Source organism: Chenopodium album, chromosome 6 (genome assembly GCF_948465745.1).
Source record: "Chenopodium album chromosome 6, dcCheAlbu1.1, whole genome shotgun sequence".
Classification (NCBI taxonomy): domain Eukaryota; kingdom Viridiplantae; phylum Streptophyta; class Magnoliopsida; order Caryophyllales; family Amaranthaceae; genus Chenopodium; species Chenopodium album.
In genome coordinates this window covers 77418243-77435864 of record NC_137839.1, presented here as the reverse complement: position 1 = coordinate 77435864, position 17622 = coordinate 77418243, and the positions used below count along the sequence as shown (strand labels likewise).

The 17622-nt window shown below is 37.3% G+C and overlaps 1 protein-coding gene across 2 annotated transcripts; it reads left to right on the top strand.

The window, feature by feature from the left end:
* Nucleotides 1–476: 476 nt before the first annotated feature.
* On the top strand, nt 477–16899 carry LOC145635390 (tRNA wybutosine-synthesizing protein 2/3/4-like). 2 transcript variants are annotated; one of them, XM_081686672.1, is made up of 9 exons: nt 477–1402; nt 2618–3017; nt 3115–4278; nt 4455–4584; nt 13860–14095; nt 14980–15115; nt 15504–15580; nt 16382–16488; nt 16617–16899. In XM_081686672.1, the coding sequence occupies exons 1-9, from the start codon at nt 637–639 to the stop codon at nt 16721–16723; spliced, it is 3123 nt and encodes a 1040-aa protein (XP_081542798.1). In that variant the 5' UTR covers nt 477–636; the 3' UTR covers nt 16724–16899. The 2 variants fall into 2 exon arrangements, with proteins under 2 accessions (XP_081542798.1, XP_081542799.1); XM_081686673.1 differs by lacking the exons at nt 15504–15580; nt 16382–16488; nt 16617–16899 and having other exon boundaries at nt 13860–14090; nt 14980–15099.
* The last annotated feature ends 723 nt before the right edge of the window (nt 16900–17622 follow it).

Sequence of the window (17622 nt, the reverse complement as noted above, 5' to 3'; positions counted from 1 at the left end):
GAATAACGCCAAATCTTTTGAAAAATAGCTACAAGTCATAGGAGTGTAGAAGCTAGAAAACACGCTTCGAGAATGGTTAATAATTGCAATGATATTCTAAAATTAGATATACAAAAAGTATTGCTTGAGAACGGATTTTGTTAGTCTAATATATAGCAACTACAAAATTTATGCGCTAAACATATCCCATAAATCACTTTTGAGAATACTTGTTCAACATAATCTCGATCAAACAATTGAGTATACTATCCTTTATATTTATAGTTCACCATCTTATATATGTTTGAGAATTCCTTAATTACAAACAATCGTCTTAACCGAAACCCTAAGCCATATTAATTTTTTTATCGATGACCAATCCAAACACCTTAAAACCAAATTAATTGTAACGATTCTATTATAGATAACACAAAACCTTTATCAAAATGGCCGAACAGCAACCCAACCCCAAATCGAAACCAATCACTCGTATTATTAGTATAGCCAAAAGTCATTTACCAAACATAGTCTTAATCTAAAGTTCTAAACAACCATTTGACCATTTGCCCCCTTTTACACTATAGCCAATTAGCCGTGACTAGTGAGTTCATCTATCGATTGTTTTGGTCTGCGAGCGAGCAAGAGAGTGAAAAAAAAATGGAGTTTGAGAAGAGGAAAGCTGCAACAATGGCGGCAATATCATCAACAGAGCTAGACAAATCTCCAAAAGGAACAATCGACGCACCAATCATCCCCCTTCTCAACACCATTAACAACCACCCTTCATACTACACCACCTCCTCTTGCTCCGGCCGCATCTCCATTTTCTCTCACCTCCCAAACAAGCCCAAAGGCGGCACCTGGGCCTTCATCTCCCACGACCCAGTTGACCCCACTTCGATCCTCAACCTCATCTTCCCTCCCACTTCAACCGCCGCCACTGAGTCAGTTGACTCGGCCGAGTCGACTCAGTCCGAGTTGGTGTTCCGGTTCGAGCCTCTGATCATTGCGGTGGAGTGTAAGGACGTGGGTGCGGCTCAGTTCTTGGTGGCATTGGCTATATCTTGTGGGTTCAGGGAATCTGGGATTACTAGTGTGAGTAGTAAGAGGGTGATTGTTGCAATTCGATGTTCAATTAGGTTAGAGGTTCCTTTGGGGTGTAAAGGGAGGATTATGGTGTCTCCTGAGTATTTGAGGTATCTTGTGGAGATTGCTAATGATAAGATGGGTGCTAATTGGAAGAGGACTCAAGGGTTTTTGGAGGGTTTAAGGAAGAATGGGTTTGTGGGGCAGGAAGCCGAAGCCGAAGCCGGAGACGGGTTTGTGGGGTTGAGAGGTGGTGTTGATGGTGATGGTGCAATTTGGGAAGAGGAGAAATGGGTTGGTGTCAATCAAGAAGGGACTAATTTGGAGAAATATTCTGGTAATTTTGTGTTAATTGTGCTTTTTAGTTTTAGTTTGGAGGCTGATTTAATGTGTGTGAATTGTGTTTTGTTTCATGTGATTTACTTGTTTGAATGATATTATGTTGATTGGAATGTTCATTTTGTGGGTTAGATTTCATAAGTGGGCACAATGCTAATGTTTTGTTCATGGGGTTTGTTCATGTTATTCATGTATATTGTTATATTTGGTTGTGTTTGCCAGTAGGCAGTAGTAGTAGCAAAGTTATGAAATTTGATGTGGAAAACTTTAGGCTAATAATCTAATACGTAGTATCTTACAAAGTTGCAAGTGTAGAACGGAGTTTGCAGATGATCCTCGACTACTATGTATGGGTGACCTTCCTTGTTATAAGTGAATGATGAGGAGAAGAAGTGAGCATGAGGAATTTCCTTCTTGTAAAGCACCTTGGGTTTGTGGGAGGGGTGTTGATTGTCCAACTTTCACCTTTGGAAAAACTAAAAGCCAATCAATTTTCTTTTAGACACATCTTGAGCTCAATGGAAGAATTTGTATTGTATCTCTATGAAGGCAAACTATTATTTTTACCCTGATATCAAAAACAAGGCTTTAATTTGAATGTTTTTTCCTTTTGCACAGAAAAGATTTGCTGTAGAACTTTTCTTTATATACTTAAGATCAAAAGAATTTGTGAATTAGGTGAAATTTATGCAAATGTCTAGTGTTTCGTAGTTGAATACTCTGTCAATTTGTGTGATACAAGGAAATAATTCATAGGTGAATGGTACAAGGAATAAATCATGGGTGAATAGTAATAAAAGTTGTACTCAAATAGTCAAATTATATCCCTAGAGTACGGCAATACAATCCAAATCTTTTAAGTTGAGGCAGGTGGAATTGGACTTTTTTGAATTGAGGGAATGAATATACATTGTTGCTTTTTGGTCCTTTTTTTTGGATGTATTAGAAAACAGTCCTACGCTCCTACCTCCTATCCATATTCAAGACACTCTATACAATCCTACTTAATATCATTCTCATCACCAGGAAGTAAACGAATGTAAGACAGAAACAGTAATAGTGTTGGTCCAAATCATACCCCTTTTGTTCATTTTTATCTGTAATCTTGTTGGGCTGACTTCTGAGTGTTATTATGACAATCAACTATTGATGGTTGCAGGATATCTATTTCTCCCCTAAGAGAGCTAGTCTGAAATTTTTGAATCATTGGCAGGGCCACTGGGAAGTTCTGGTTCCAGTCTAGCCATTGTACCCATTAAAATTGTCGGAGAAAGCATAGAGAGGCTGTTCCTATGGGGTCATTCTTCTTGTACAATCTGTAATGCTGATAGCAAAGAGATTCTGATATATGGTGGTTTTGGAGGCATAGGTAGGCATGCACGCAGAAGTGACTGTTTATTGCTGGATTTGTTTTCAGGCAGATTGTCTGTGCTAGATGTTAAGGGCTCTCCCTCTCCACGTATGGGTCATACATCTTCATTAGTTGGAGGTTCAATGATTGTTATTGGAGGCAGAGCTGATCCTACCAATATCCTGGATGAGTTATGGATCTTCGATATCATGAAAGCTGAATGGAAATTGGTAGGCAACACTGGTGATGTGTTTGCTCCAAGGTGATGATACCAACTACTGTTAGTCCTGTAGTAGATTTTGCTTTTAAAGGACATTTTTCACATGACAGATTAACTAATAATGTAACTTTTTGTGCAGGCATCGTCATGCAGCTGCTGTTGTAGGTTCAAATATTTATATATTCGGCGGACTTAATAACAACACATTGTATTCTTCCTTAGTTGTGTTGGATGTGGATACATTGAAATGGAAGGAGGTTCAAGCAAGTGGAGAATTTCCCTGTGCTCGGCATTCGCATTCATTGGTTGCTTATGGCAATAAATTGTTTCTGTTTGGTGGATACAATGGTGGGAGAGCATTGGGGGACCTTTATAGTTTTGATATCCAGGATAGTCAATGGGCAAAAGTAAAAACAGTTGGAAAAAGTCCTTATCCAAGGTTTTCGCACTCAATGTTTGTGTATAAAGATTATTTGGGAATTGTTGGGGGTTGTCCTGTCAGACAGCATTGCGAAGAGCTGTCCTTGCTTGACCTAAAGTCTTTCTCATGGAAGCAGGTGTTCTTGAATTCCATAGACAAGCAATTGTTTGTTCGAAATACTGCCAACGTTGTTAATGATGATCTGATTATGATAGGTGGTGGAGCATCCTGTTATGCATTCGGTACGAAATTCAGTGAGCCATCAATGATCAACTTGCTATCATTGTTAAATTTCAATGATGCAACTGTGTCTAAAGAGAAACAGAGCACACCCCGGTATGAGAATTCCGTTGAGAGAACAAACAATAATTTTGGTTCTCTTCATCATAATGGATGTGTACAATCATCTGAGTTGGGTACTAACTTGAATGTGGACAAAGCACCTTGTAGTGATGTTGGACACGCAACTAAGACTTCGTATTGGGTTCTGAAACTGCAAAAAAGTTATGCTAAATTGGGAAAGGACGTACTTAAGAAATTTGGTTGGCTAGACCTTAGTCGAAAGGTGTATTCCCATGATGATAGATCTTGCATATATTTCCCTGTTACTGTAAAGTTTAGCGCTATATTCTCTGATGAGCTATCCCAAAAAAGAGGGATAGCTGAAGGATTGGGCGACTTTAATATGTCAAAGAATATTCTTGATTCCTGTGCTACTGCCTTGGATTATCTAGTGGCTTGTGGTGCCACTAAGCATGTTGATGAGGTAGTTGCAATGAAGAAAGCCTCTATATCTCCCTTGGAAGCAATGAAGGAAGCTGTGGCTTTGCTACTGAAGCAGAAAGCCCTATCTGAAGAGCTGTTGGACCAGCTACCAACCAGGTTTCTCTTCTACTTTTGTTGTTGTGTTAAGTTTCCGTATTCCAGAGAAATCTTTATCTAGGCAGCTATAATGGAAATAGTTCATCAAGGATAGTGCTTGGATGAGCATAACTTTATATGTTGACATGTCTTTGTTCGCATGATCTTAACTGAAATTAGGTGTACATTTTCTGTAGGTGGGAGCGGCTTGGTGACATTGTTGTCCTTCCTATCACTTCCTTTAGAGATCCTGCATGGGACACAATAGGTAGTGAGCTTTGGTCTGCTGTTGCTCAAACTCTTGGTGCTCGTCGTCTTGCTCGCCAGGTACACTATGTAATTTATAACCACGAGTTGTGTTTACATTAAAGTTGCCAAGAGTTTCATGATACAAAAATTTGATTAGACAAATTGTAATTAGAATCTGCCTTAGGTCACAATACAGTGGAAGTTACTAGAGCTGTCAATTCGGGTAAACTGGTCGGGTTAACTTGGTCGGGTTAATTCGGATTAATTCCATAACCTATGTTGGCTGGGTCATGCTTGAGTCGGGTCACGTCGGGTCATACTTCTTATCGAGTTTGGGTCGGGTTTAGGTCGGGTTACATTCGGGTCGGGTGAACAATAGGTCGGGTTTAATTCGGGTTTTCACGCGTTAAAATGGGTTAGGTTAATTCTTGGGTTCGAGTCGGGTTCGGTTCAAGTCAATAATTTGCGGGTTGGAATCAGGTCGGGTCATTCTCGGGTTTAAGTCGAGTTCGGTTCAAGTCAATAATTTGCGGATTATAATCAGGTCGGGTCATTTTCAAGTCAGGTCATTCTCGGGTTAAAGTCGGGTTCGGTTCAAGTCAATAATTTTGCGGGTTATAATCAGGTTGGGTTATTTCCAAGTCAGGTCATTCTTGGATTCAAGTCGGGTTATGTTCAAGTCAATAATTTGCAGGTTACAATCAGGTCGGGTCATTTCCAAGTTAGGTCATATTCGGGTTCAACTAATTATAAATAGATAATTATCATTTTTATCAAGCTAATTATTTCCTTTGACTATAATATATATGGCAATATACTAGGGAACTATAGTCTATAATTTAGAAAGATAATTATCTCCTTTGACCATACAACAAATATATACTATATTTAACTATAAATTTGAGGATGATGCTCCTTTCTTTTGCTGGTTGGACCGACTTGGTCTCCCTAGTAAAAATGCTTTGATCAATAATAATAAGGTGGTCTAAATTGCATTTAAGGTGATTTGAAATCGGGTTAGGAATAATTTGGGTAGAATTTAGGTCGGGTCAATAACAAGTCGTGTTTATATTTTGAGACGAGTTACTAACAGATCGGGTTGAATTTTTGGGTCGGGTAAGTAATAGGTGTGGTAAAATTCGGGTCGGGTCAATAACAAGTCAGGTTGATTTCGGGTCGGGTTTGTAACATGTTGGGTTAAATTTGGGTCGGGTTAGGAACGGGTTTGTAACATGTTGGGTTAAATTCGGGTCGGGTTAGGAATGGGCCGGGTTGAATTCAGGTCAGGTTAGTAACAAGTCAGGTTAAATACGAGTTTTGACGAGTTAAAACGGGTTTGGATCAATTTCGGTTCAAGTCGGGTTCAGTGCAAATTAATTAAATTGGTCGTTGAAAATTGGTAAATCAGTGCAAGTTGTAAACCGGTAAATTGGCCGTTCAAAGGCAAATTGGATGGTTCCACCCATCCAATTGGACACTTGGAGGGTATTAGGGACCATGATAAACATTTCGGCAATTTTTATTCCGGGCGAAAAAAAGTCAAAAATTTCCAAAATTGAAGGCTAATGTCCACTTTTTTTGGGAAATTTTGGAGGTTTCGGGGCCCCGTGTCGCAAAGTCATTATATTTTAGGAAATACATCTTGGGGTCATCATGGTATAAAAACTCGGCGGTGATGTCGCGTTTCGCCCGAGATGTAACGGAATTTGAAGTTACTGAACCGAGATTTAGCGTTTTGTAACGAGGTATTAAAAAACGCCGCATTTTTGACCGATACGGCCGATACACCTCCGAATTGCGCGAGATATAGGCATATAGCTTGACTTTGCAAGTTAAATTATTTTATTGAACATGTATTGCAGCTTCCATGGTTGCAATTTTGCAAAGACTCCATTGTTAGCTTGTTGCAAACTTCAAAGAGAGAGAAAAAGGGACAAAATTAAAGATTAAAATACTGTGGTAGGTGGAGGGGGAGTTGGGTGGGACAGCTGTCCACATTTTGTGGTTTCTTTTATTTACATCTTTTAATTACTTCTCGACTTTTTGACCCCAACTAAAGAAGAAGTCACGTGATGATCTAGGTGATTTCAATATTGTTTATCATTTTTTTTAAAATTCCACTGCTTTACTTACGTTTACATCTTACTTTTAGTTTTCCATGTAAATTGTTTCATTATTATACGAATATAAATAATAATAATTGGATTGATGACAATCAATTTACAATTTAAACTTTTTTTTAAAAAATAAAATTTAAAAAACTCTTAAACAAAAATTCTACCGCGATGACCGATACCTGGTTCGCGATCAACGCATCATCTCCGTTACCGCATTACCGCGACCGTTCCCGCGATTGCGACCGAAACCGCATTTTTATACCATGGGGGTCATATAATGCTGATTGAAAACATATATGATCATTATATGTTGTCATAGATGTTCGTGGTAGGCTCGAGTTAATGAAATCGATACAAGTTGTAAAATGGTAAATTGACCGTTTAAAGGCAAATTGAATGTTTCCACCCACCCAATTGAATTCCCGGAGGGTATTAGGGATCATGGTAAACATTTCAGCAATTTTTATTTTTGGGCGATAAAAAGTCAAAAAATACCAAAATTAAAGGCTAACATCCACGCTTTTTGAGAAATTTTGGAGGTTTTGAGGCCCGGTGTCGAAAAGCCTTGATATTTTAAGAGATACATCTCGGGGCCATATAATGCCGTTTGGAACCATTTATAATCATTATATATTGTCATAAATGTTCGTGGTAGGCTTGATTTGATGAAACCGGTGCAACTTGTAAACAGGTAAATTGGTCGTTTAAAGGCAAATTGGATGGATAAACCCACCCAATTGGACTCCCAGAGGGTATTAGGGACCATGGTAACAATTTCGGCAATTTTTATTTTCGGGCGTAAAAAAGTAAAAAAATTCCAAAATTGAAGGCTTATATCCACGTTTTTTGAAAATTTTTGGAGGTTTTGGGGCACGGTGTTGAAAAGCCTTGAGATTTTAGAGAATACATCTAGGGTCATATAATGCTGTTTGGAACCATATATGATCATTATATGTTGTCATAAATGTTCGTGGTAGGCTTGACTTAATGAAATCGGTGCAAGTTGTAAATCGGTAAACTGGCCGTTTAAAGGCAAATTGGATGGTTCCACCTGACCAATTGGACCCCGGAGGATATTAGTGACCATGGTAAACATTTCAGCAAATTTTATTTCCGGGAGAAAAAAAGTTAAAAAATTCCAAAATTGAAGTCTAATATTCACGCTTTTTGAGAAATTTTGGAGGTTTTGGGGCCGGTGTCGAAAAGTCTTGTAATTTTATGGAATACATTTCGAGGTCATATAATGTCGTTTGGAACCATATATGATCATTATTTGTTGTCATAAATATTCGTGGTAGGCTTAAGTTAATGAAAACGGAGCAAGTTGTAAACCAGAAATCGGCCGTTTAAAGGCAAATTGGATGGTTGCACCCAGCCACGTGGACTCACGGAGGATATTAGGAACCATTGGAAACATTACGACAATTTTTATTTTCGGGCGAAAAAAAGTCAAAAAATTGCAAAATTGAAGTTTATATCCACGCATTTTGCGAAATTTAGGAGGTTTCAGGGCCCGATGTCGAAAAGTCTTGAAATTTTAGGGGATACATCTTGGAGTCATATAATGCCATTTAGAACCATATATGATCATTATATGTTGTCATAAATGTTCGTGGTAGGCTTGATTTAATGAAATCAGTGCAAGTAGTGCAAGTTGTAAATCAGTAAATTGGCAGTTTAAAGGCAAATTGGATAATTCCACCCACTCAATTGGACTCCCGGAGGGTATTAGGGGCCATGGTAAACATTTCGGCAATTTTTATTTCCGGGCAAAAAAAGTCTAAAAATTCCAAAATTGAAGGCTAATATCCACGATTTTTGAGAAATTTTGGAGTCTCGAGGGCCCCGGTGTTTAAAAGTCTTGAAATTCTAGGGAATACATCTTGGGGTCATATAATGTCGTTTGGAACAATATATGATCTTTATTTTTGTCATAAATGTTCGTGATATGCTTGAGTTAATAAAATTGGTGCAAGTTGTAAACTGGTTAATTGGCCGTTTAAAAACGAATTGGATGGTTCCATCCATCTAATTGGACCCCCGGAGGGTATTTGGAACCATGGTAAACATTTTGCCAATTTTTACTTCCTGGCGGAAAAAGTAAAAAATTTTCTAAATCGAAGTTTATATCCACGCATTTTGCGAAATTTAGGAGTTTTTGGGGCCCGATGTCGAAAAGTCTTGAAATTTTAGAGGATACATCTCGTGGTCATATAATGCCGTTTGGAACTATATATGATCATTATATGTTGTCATAAATGTTGGTGGTTAGTTTGAATTAATGAAATCGGTGCAAGTTGTAAACTGGTAAATAAGCCGTTTTAAGGCAAATTGGATGGTTCCACCAGCCAATTAAGACTCCCGGACGGTACTAGGGACTATGGTAAATATTTCGGCAATTTTTAATTTCGCGCGAAAAAAAGTTTAAATATTCTGAAATTGAAGGCTAAGATCCATGCTTTTTGAGAAATTTTGGAGATTTCGAGGCTCGGTGTCAAAAAGCCTTGGAAATTTTAGGGATTTATCTAGGGGTCATATAATGCCCTTTGGAATTATATATAATCATTATATATTGTCATAAATGTTCGTGGTAGGCTTGAGTTAATGAAATCGGTGCAAGTTGTAAACCGGTAAATTTGCTGTTCAAAGGCAAATTGGATGTTCCACCCACGGAATTGGACTCCCGGAGGGTATTAGGGACCGTGGTAAACAATTCGGAAATTTTTATTCACGGGTGAAAAGAAGCAAAAAAATTCCAAAATTGAAGGCTATATCCACGGTTTTTTAGAAATTTTGGAGATTTCGTAGCCCGGTGTCGAAAAGCCTCGAAAATTTAAGGGATAATCTCAGGGTCATATAGTGCCATTTGGAATATATATTAATTATATGTTGTCATAAATATGCATGGTAGGCTTGAGTTAATGAAATTGGTGCAAGTTGTAGACCGGTAAATTGGACGTTTAATGGCAAATTGGATGTTTCCACCCACCTAATTGGACTCGCGGAGGGTATTAGGGACCATGGTAAACATTTCGGCAATTTTATATTAGGGCGAAAAAAAGTCAAAAAATTCCAAAATTAAAGGCTAATATCCACGTTTTTTTGAAATTTTTTGGAGGTTTTAGGACCCGGTGTCGAAAAGACTTGAGATTTTTGGGAATACATTTCGGGGTCATATAATTTTGTTTGGAACCATATATGATCATTATAATGTTTTCATAAATGTTCGTGGTAAGCTTGAATTTATGAAATAGGTGAGAGTTGTAAATCGGTAAATTGGTCGTTTAAAGACAAATTGGATGGTTCCACCTACCCAATTGAACCACCGGAGGATATTAAGGATCATGGTAAACATTTCGGCAATTTTTATTTCTTGACGAAAAAAGATCAAAAAATATTCAAAAATTGAAGGCTAATATCCACGGTTTTTTTAGAAATTTCTGAGTTTTCAGACCCCAGTGTTTAAAAGTCTTGAAATTTTAGTGAATACATTTCGGGGTCATGTTATGTCGTTTGGAACCATAAATGAACATTATTTGTTGTCATAAATGGTCGTGGTATGCTTGAATTAATGAAATCGGTGCATGTAGTAAACCGGTAAATTGGTCGTTTAAAGACAAATTGGATGGTTCCACCCACCCAATTGGACTCCCAAGGGGTATTAGAGAGCATGGTAAACATTTCGTCAATTTTTATTTCCATGCGAAAAAGAGTCTAAAATTTTTTAAAAATGAAGGCTAATATTTATGCTTTTTAAGAAATTTCGTAGGTTTCGGGGCCGGTGTCTACAAGAATTGAGATTTTAGGGAATATATCTCGAGGTCATATAATGCCGTTAGGAGCCATAAATGATTACTATATGTTGTCATAAATGTTCGTAGTAGGCTTGAGTTAATGAAATCGGTGTAAGTTGTAAATCGGTAAATTGCGCGTTTAAAGGAAAATTGGAAGGTTCCACCCACACAATTGGACTCCCGGAGGGTATTAGGGACCATAGTAAACATTTCGGCAATTTTTATTTCCGGGAGAAAAAAAGTCAAAAAAATTCCAAAATTGAAGGCTAATATCCACGCTTTTTGAGAAATTTTAGAGGTTTTGGGGTCCGGTGTTAAAATGGTTTGAGTTTTTTAGGGATACATCTCGGGGTCATATAATGTCATTTGGAAGCATATATGATCATTATATGTTGTCGTAAATGTTCGTGATAGGCTTGAATTAATGAAATCGATGCAAGTTGTAAATCGATAAATTGGCTGTTTATAGGCAAATTGGATGGTTCCACCAACCCAATTGGACTCCCAGAGGATATTATGGACCATGGTAATCATTTCGAAAATTTTTATTTTCGGGCGAAAACAGTCAAAAAATTCCAAAATTGAAGGCATAATATCCACGCTTTTTGATTAATTTTGGAGGTTTCAGTTGAAAAGTATTGAAATTCTAGGGGATATATCTCGGGGTCATATAATGCCGTTTGGAACCATATATGATCATTATTTGTTTTCATAAATGTTCGTGTTAGGCTTGAGTTAATGAAATTGGTGCAAGTTGTAAACCGGTAAATTGGTCGTTTAAAGGTAAATTGGATGGTTTCACCCTCCCATTTAGACTTCTGGAAGGTATTAGGAACCATGGTAAACATTTCAGCAAATTTTATTTTCGGGTAAAAAGAAGTAAAAAAATTCCAAATTGAAGTCTAATATCCATTTTTTTATGAAATTTTGGAGGTTTCGGGTCCCGTTGTCGAAAAGCCTTGAGATTTTAGGTGATACATCTCTGAGGCATATAATGTCGTTTGAAACCATATATGATCATCACTTGTTGTTATAAATGTTCGTGGTAGGCTTGAATTAATGAAATCGGTGCAAGTTGTAAACCGGTAAATTGGCTGTTTAAAGGCAAATAGGATGGTTCCACCCACCCAATTGGACTCTCGGAGGGTATTAGGGACCGTGGTAAACATTTCGGCAATTTTTTTTTCGGTCTAAAAAAAGTAAAAAAATTCCAAAATTGAAGGTTAATATCCACGCTTTTTGAGAAATTTTGGAGGTTTCAGAGCCCGGGGTCAAAATGGTTTGAGATTTTAGGGGATACATCTCGGGCTCATATAATGCCGTTTGGAATCATATATGATTATTATATGTTGTCATAAATGTTTGTGGTAGGGTTGAGTTAATGAAATCGGTGCTAGTTGTAAATCGGTAAATTGGCCGTTTAATGGAAAATTGGATGGTTCCTCCCACCCAATTGGACTCATGGAGGATATTAGAGACCATGGTAAGCATTTCGTCAATTTTTATTTTCGGGCGAAAAAAGTTAGAAAATTCAAAAATTGAAGGCTAATATCCACGCTTTTTGAGAATTTTAAGAGTATTCGTGACCCGGTGTCGAAAATTCTTGAAATTTTAGGGAATACATCTCGGGGTCATATAATGTCGATTGGAACCATATATGATCCTTATTTGTTGTTATAAATGTTCGTGGTAGGCTTGAATTAATGAAATCGGTGCAAGTTGTAAACCGTTAAATTGGTCGTTTAAAGGCAAATTGGATGGTTTCACCCACCCAATTGGACTCCCGGAGGGTATTAGCGACCATGGTAAACATTTAAACAATTTTTATATTCGGGCGAAAAAAGTCAAAAAATTCCAAAATTAAAGGCTAATATCCACGGTTTTTGTTAAATTCCGAATGTTTCGGGGCCCGGTGTCGAAAAGCAATGAGATTTTAGGGGATATATATCGGGGTCATATAATGCTGTTTGGAACCATATATGATCAATATATTTTGTCATAAATGTTCGTGGTAGGCTTGAGTTAATGAAATCTGTGTAAGTTGTAAAATGGTAAATTGGTATTTTATAGGCAAATTGTATGGTTCCACCCAGTTAATTGGACTCCCGGAGTATATTAGGGACCACGGTAAACATTTCGGCAATTTTTATTTTCGAGTGATAAAAAGTCAAAAAATTCCGAAATTTAAGGCTTATATCCACGCTTTTTGAGAAATTTTAGAGGTTTCGGGTAGAGCTGTTAATTCTCGGGTTAGAATCAGGTCGGGTCATTATCGGGTTTGAGTCGTGTTCGGTTCAAGTCAATAATTTGCGGGATATAATCAGGTCGGGTCATTTTCAAGTCGGGTCATTCTCGGGTTCAAGTCGGGTTCGATTCAAGTCAATAATTTGCGAGTTATAATCAGGTTGGGTCATTTCCCAGTCGGGTCATTCTCGGATTCAAGTCGGGTTATGTTTAAGTCAATAATTTGGAGGTTACAATCGGGTCATTTCCAAGTCAGGTCATATTTGGGTTCAACTAATTATAAATAGATAATTATCCTGTTTATAAAGCAAATTATTTCCTTTGACTATAATTTATATGGCAATATACTAGGGAACTATAGTCATACAACAAATATATACTATATATATAACTTTTAAATTTGAGGATGATGCTCTTTTCTTTTGCTGGCCTAGACTGACTTGGTCTCCCTAGATAAAATGCTTTGTTCAACAATAATTAGGTGGTCTAAATTGCATTTAAGGTGATTTGAAATCACGTCAGGAACAATTTGGGTTGAATTTAGGTTGGGTCAATAACAAGTCGTGTTGATTTCGAGTCGGGTTAGTAACAGATTGTGTTGAATTTTTTGGTCGGGTTAGTAATAGGTCCGGTAATATTCGGGTTGGGTCAATAACAAGTCGGGTTGAATTTGGGTCAGGTTAATAACAAGTCGGGTTGATTTCGGGTCGGGTTTGTAACAGGTTGTGTTAAATTCGGGTCGGGTTAGGAACGAGTCGGGTTAAATTCAGGTCAGGTTAGTAACAAGTCGGGTTAAATTCAGGTTTTGACGGGCTAAAATGGTTTGGGTTAATTTTGGTTCTAGTCGGGTTCGGTTCAGGTCAATAATTTACGGGATACATTTGAGTCGGGTCATCTCCGGGTCAGTTCATGTTCGGGTCCGGGTCTCACATACTCGGGTCAACTCGGCTCTTGAATTGGTTTCAAGTCGGGTCAGGTCGGGTTTGGGTCTCCATTTTTTTCGGGTTCAGATGGTTCGGTTAATAATCGGGTTTGAGTCGGTATTTCGGGTCGGGTCAACTTTTGACTGCTCTAGAAGTTACCGACAAACTGTTTAATTATGCCACTGCAGTATTGTACTGCTGTACCTCTGTGATAATGTCATCTCTTCCTGTTATTTGTTTCGTGCTGTAAGTCAATGCTCATACATTTGTTACAGGGTCGTGTTGCTTCAACCGGAACACGGGACAGTCGTCTAGAGATCCTCATTGGAGATAATGGTTGGGTTGAACATCGCGAAAATGGCATAGCATATTGTTTTGATACCACAAAATGCATGTTCTCCTGGGGAAATCTTTCTGAGAAACTTCGCATGGCCCGTATGGATTGCAGAGGCGAAGTTATTGTGGATCTTTTTGCGGGAATTGGATATTTTACATTGCCTTTTCTTGTAAGGTATTCTTGGATTTCCTAACTTGACACATGTGTACAACCTGTCTTCTTTTATGAGAGTTCTTCTGAGATTGGAGCTATTGATTTTTATTCTAACAGGATAAAGCCTTGTCTAAAATATGCTTGAATCAGTTCTGCTTCCCTAGTCCCCTGTGGACTGTAAGTGTATGTATACGATTTCTTTGACAAATCTATATTTTGTGTCATGAGATTGTAGGGTTGATCTTAATCAATAGACTGACAATATTGTGTTAGTAATGAGAAGAGTGTTACTGAAAAAGAATGATACTAATGTGTAATAAACTGGAAATTTGCTAACAGTGAAGACCAAGAAGTAAGATTGAGAAATTTTTAGTGGGTTTTGATTACACCCACCTAGAAATTCAATTGCCCTGTAGACCTGGCATCACTCCCAAATCCCAAAAGGCAAAAATGCAAACACACTTTCTGAATGAACTGCCTCTCTAGTCCTCCCCTCTTTTAATTACAATCTTTGATATTTTCTTTCCTTTAACTAACTAACTCGCTACGTGATACTTCTCCTTAATAGAATTATTAGGAGCTTCCCAATTTACCCTCCTTGTTGGGCCTAGCTTAGTGAAAGAGAATGGGGGTTTTTTGATTCTAGACAGCTTGCAATGTGGCAAATTTCAAATGTGACTATCAGAACTTTGAAATCAGTGGCAATCTTTTTCTGTCGTATATGGCATAGAACTAGATCTTTTGAAAGGGTCATACAAGTTGGTCATGGTTTTAGCATTGAATTCTAACTCTTCGAAGAGTGATTTTTGTGCTTTGTCTCTTGACGTTATAAAAATGATAACTGTGCTATACCTTTAAATTATAATACATTGATACTGAATAATTTTCTTCTATTGGTTAATCAGAGGTAATGCTACATTGGTTTATGCCTGCGAGTGGAATCCCCATGCTGTTGAGGCTCTTCATCATAATCTTCAAGCCAATTTGGTTTCTGATCGTTGCATTGTACTCGAAGGAGATAATCGTCTTACAGCTCCTAAAGTATAGCACAATTTCTTTGTTTGATTATTTTTGTAAATCATACATCTACTAATTTAGATTTTCACATGATATGTTAGTGTTAATGAGCCCTTTGATGATATACTCCTATGAAGATTGATTTTCATTAGTTGTTTGAGTGTTTATGAACCCTTTCATAATCTATCTTATGATTCTAGTCTGGTTATGCTTGTCCCTGATGATACATTCTGATGCTGATAGCATTTCATGGTAGCTGCTAAATTTTGATAACAAATAGAGATATAGGGGTTGTGTGATTTGCTAATCAGTAGGGATCCAATATCTGCGGCAATTGAAACTTTAAAAGTAATTTCTTTTTGTTGAAGCTGTTGCTGATGTTGATTCATTATTCATCCTTCCAATTTTACAGGGAGTTGCTAATCGTGTCTGTCTTGGTCTCCTACCATCCAGCGAGGGTAGTTGGGTTACTGCTGTAAGGGCATTAAGGTAATTTCTCTGGATGACTTATTCTTTTAATATTTGGACTCAGCATGCGCATTAGTAATCATTCAGCATCACAAGAGAATATGACTATCTTGTCTCACCTTGTTGCTCATTTCAAGCATTTCGACATCTTTAACTTCTATGCTAATTTTTTAGTAGAAGTAAAATCTGATTCTGACCCTAAATGGCTTGAATAATAAGCAACATCTTATTGGGGGTTCATTTTGAAAGAACAGAGTTAGAAACACCCTTATTAACTAGTAATAATCCAATTCTATTTATAAGTTTTACAACTTCCCCATTCAAATGTATGTCATTGCTTGGGTTTTTTTTATAGGGTGTGGATATTATTCATCGGTAGGTGCCTAGGTGGTAAGATGACAGTTATGGCAGTGAGTATAATTTATCTTGCAAGGAAATTCCTATGCTAGTGAATGCCTGCTCACTAGCAAGTCCTAAGCATCTCTTTTCTTTCATAAATTTCAACACTATAACAAATGTTTGGGGTTTAAGATAGCATTACCATGAATATTGAGATGAAACTTATCCTACAAATTTAGATACACCAGACAAGCCCCAGAGGTAATTTGAGATAGTTAAAACATTAACTTTCTGAATAAGTTAGTTTTGCTAGTATTTGGGATGGTCTAACACAAAGATATGGTTTGCACTCTGTAGGGACTGAGGGAGTAACTACTAAGTAATCACAGAAGGAGATAGTACCTCTATATATGTTTAGTTTTGATTTTCCTTGATGTCCTTTACATAATCCTAAAACATGATTGACTTGGATTTGGATGGTAGGTGTGAGGGTGGCACACTGCACATACATGGAAATGTGAAGGACTCGGAGGAGAATCAGTGGACTCTACATGTTATGGACTCTATCTCTGAAATTGCTAAATCTGAAGGTATCTTGTACTCTTCTTTCCCTTCTTTATGCTACTTAAACTCTCAAATTAATTTCTGCCAAAAGAGGTCGAAATATTTTTAAGCCCCCAACTTGTCAAACTGTAATGAAAACGTACATGTCTTGTAGGTCACTGTTGGAATGTTTCGGTGGTGCATTTGGAGAGAGTGAAGTGGTATGCTCCTCATATCCGTCATCTTGTTGCTGATGTAAGATGTGAACAAATTCTAAAATGAAGAAATTTAGTGTCATTAGTACCTAGAGCTAATCGCAGTCACAGGTTCTTATTGAATCAGAACGGAGTTACAATGCATGTAAGGATACATGCTATAATGCATTTTAAAGGACAAATTTGCAATGTTAGTTACTTTTTTGTAGCTTAAATCATAGTTGAGCTCAAGCTCAGGTAATATTTTGTTGGATTTGATTGGAAAGAAAACCTGCATAGCAAATGTTTGAAATTTGAGTTCATTTTCTGATTTGTGAATTGACTGAATACTGCTGCTTGGACATATAGCTGGTCCACCCAGGAAAAAGACCTAAAAAAAAAAAAACACAAATAACAAAAGAAGGTGAAGCAGATAATGGAATGGTCCAAACATGAAGGTGGAAACAAGTCGTTTAGATGTGATTTTGATTCAAGTCATTAGAGGAGAATTCTTCAGTTTGGTTTCGGTTGAGGCGTGGGCAATATATTGAGTTGATTATCCTTTTCTGTTTCACATAAAAAATCAATTAAATGTAGGTTAGGTTAGGTTAGGTTAGGTTGTGTTGTCTTGATATCGGCTTAAGTTATTAATCAGATAATTCAATTAGAAGTTCGTTCAGGTTGGATCAGTTTTGTTAGGTCTGGTCAATTGAATACTATGCGAACTAAAGTAAAAATATCACTTGGGATAATGATTTCACTATTCACTATGATTAGAATAAGGACTATAGCATTGAATTCCTCATTATATTTGGTTGCATTCTGTTATCGTCCTCATTTATCAATGGCTAAGTTTAGTGACATGCCAAAATTTATGGTGTATATGTCTGATTGCATTGTTTTTTCAAGCATGATTAAATAAATGTATTTTAGGCAACTTGTGAACAAATTATATACTGCATTTCTGGGTACTTGTTAAAAGTCCAA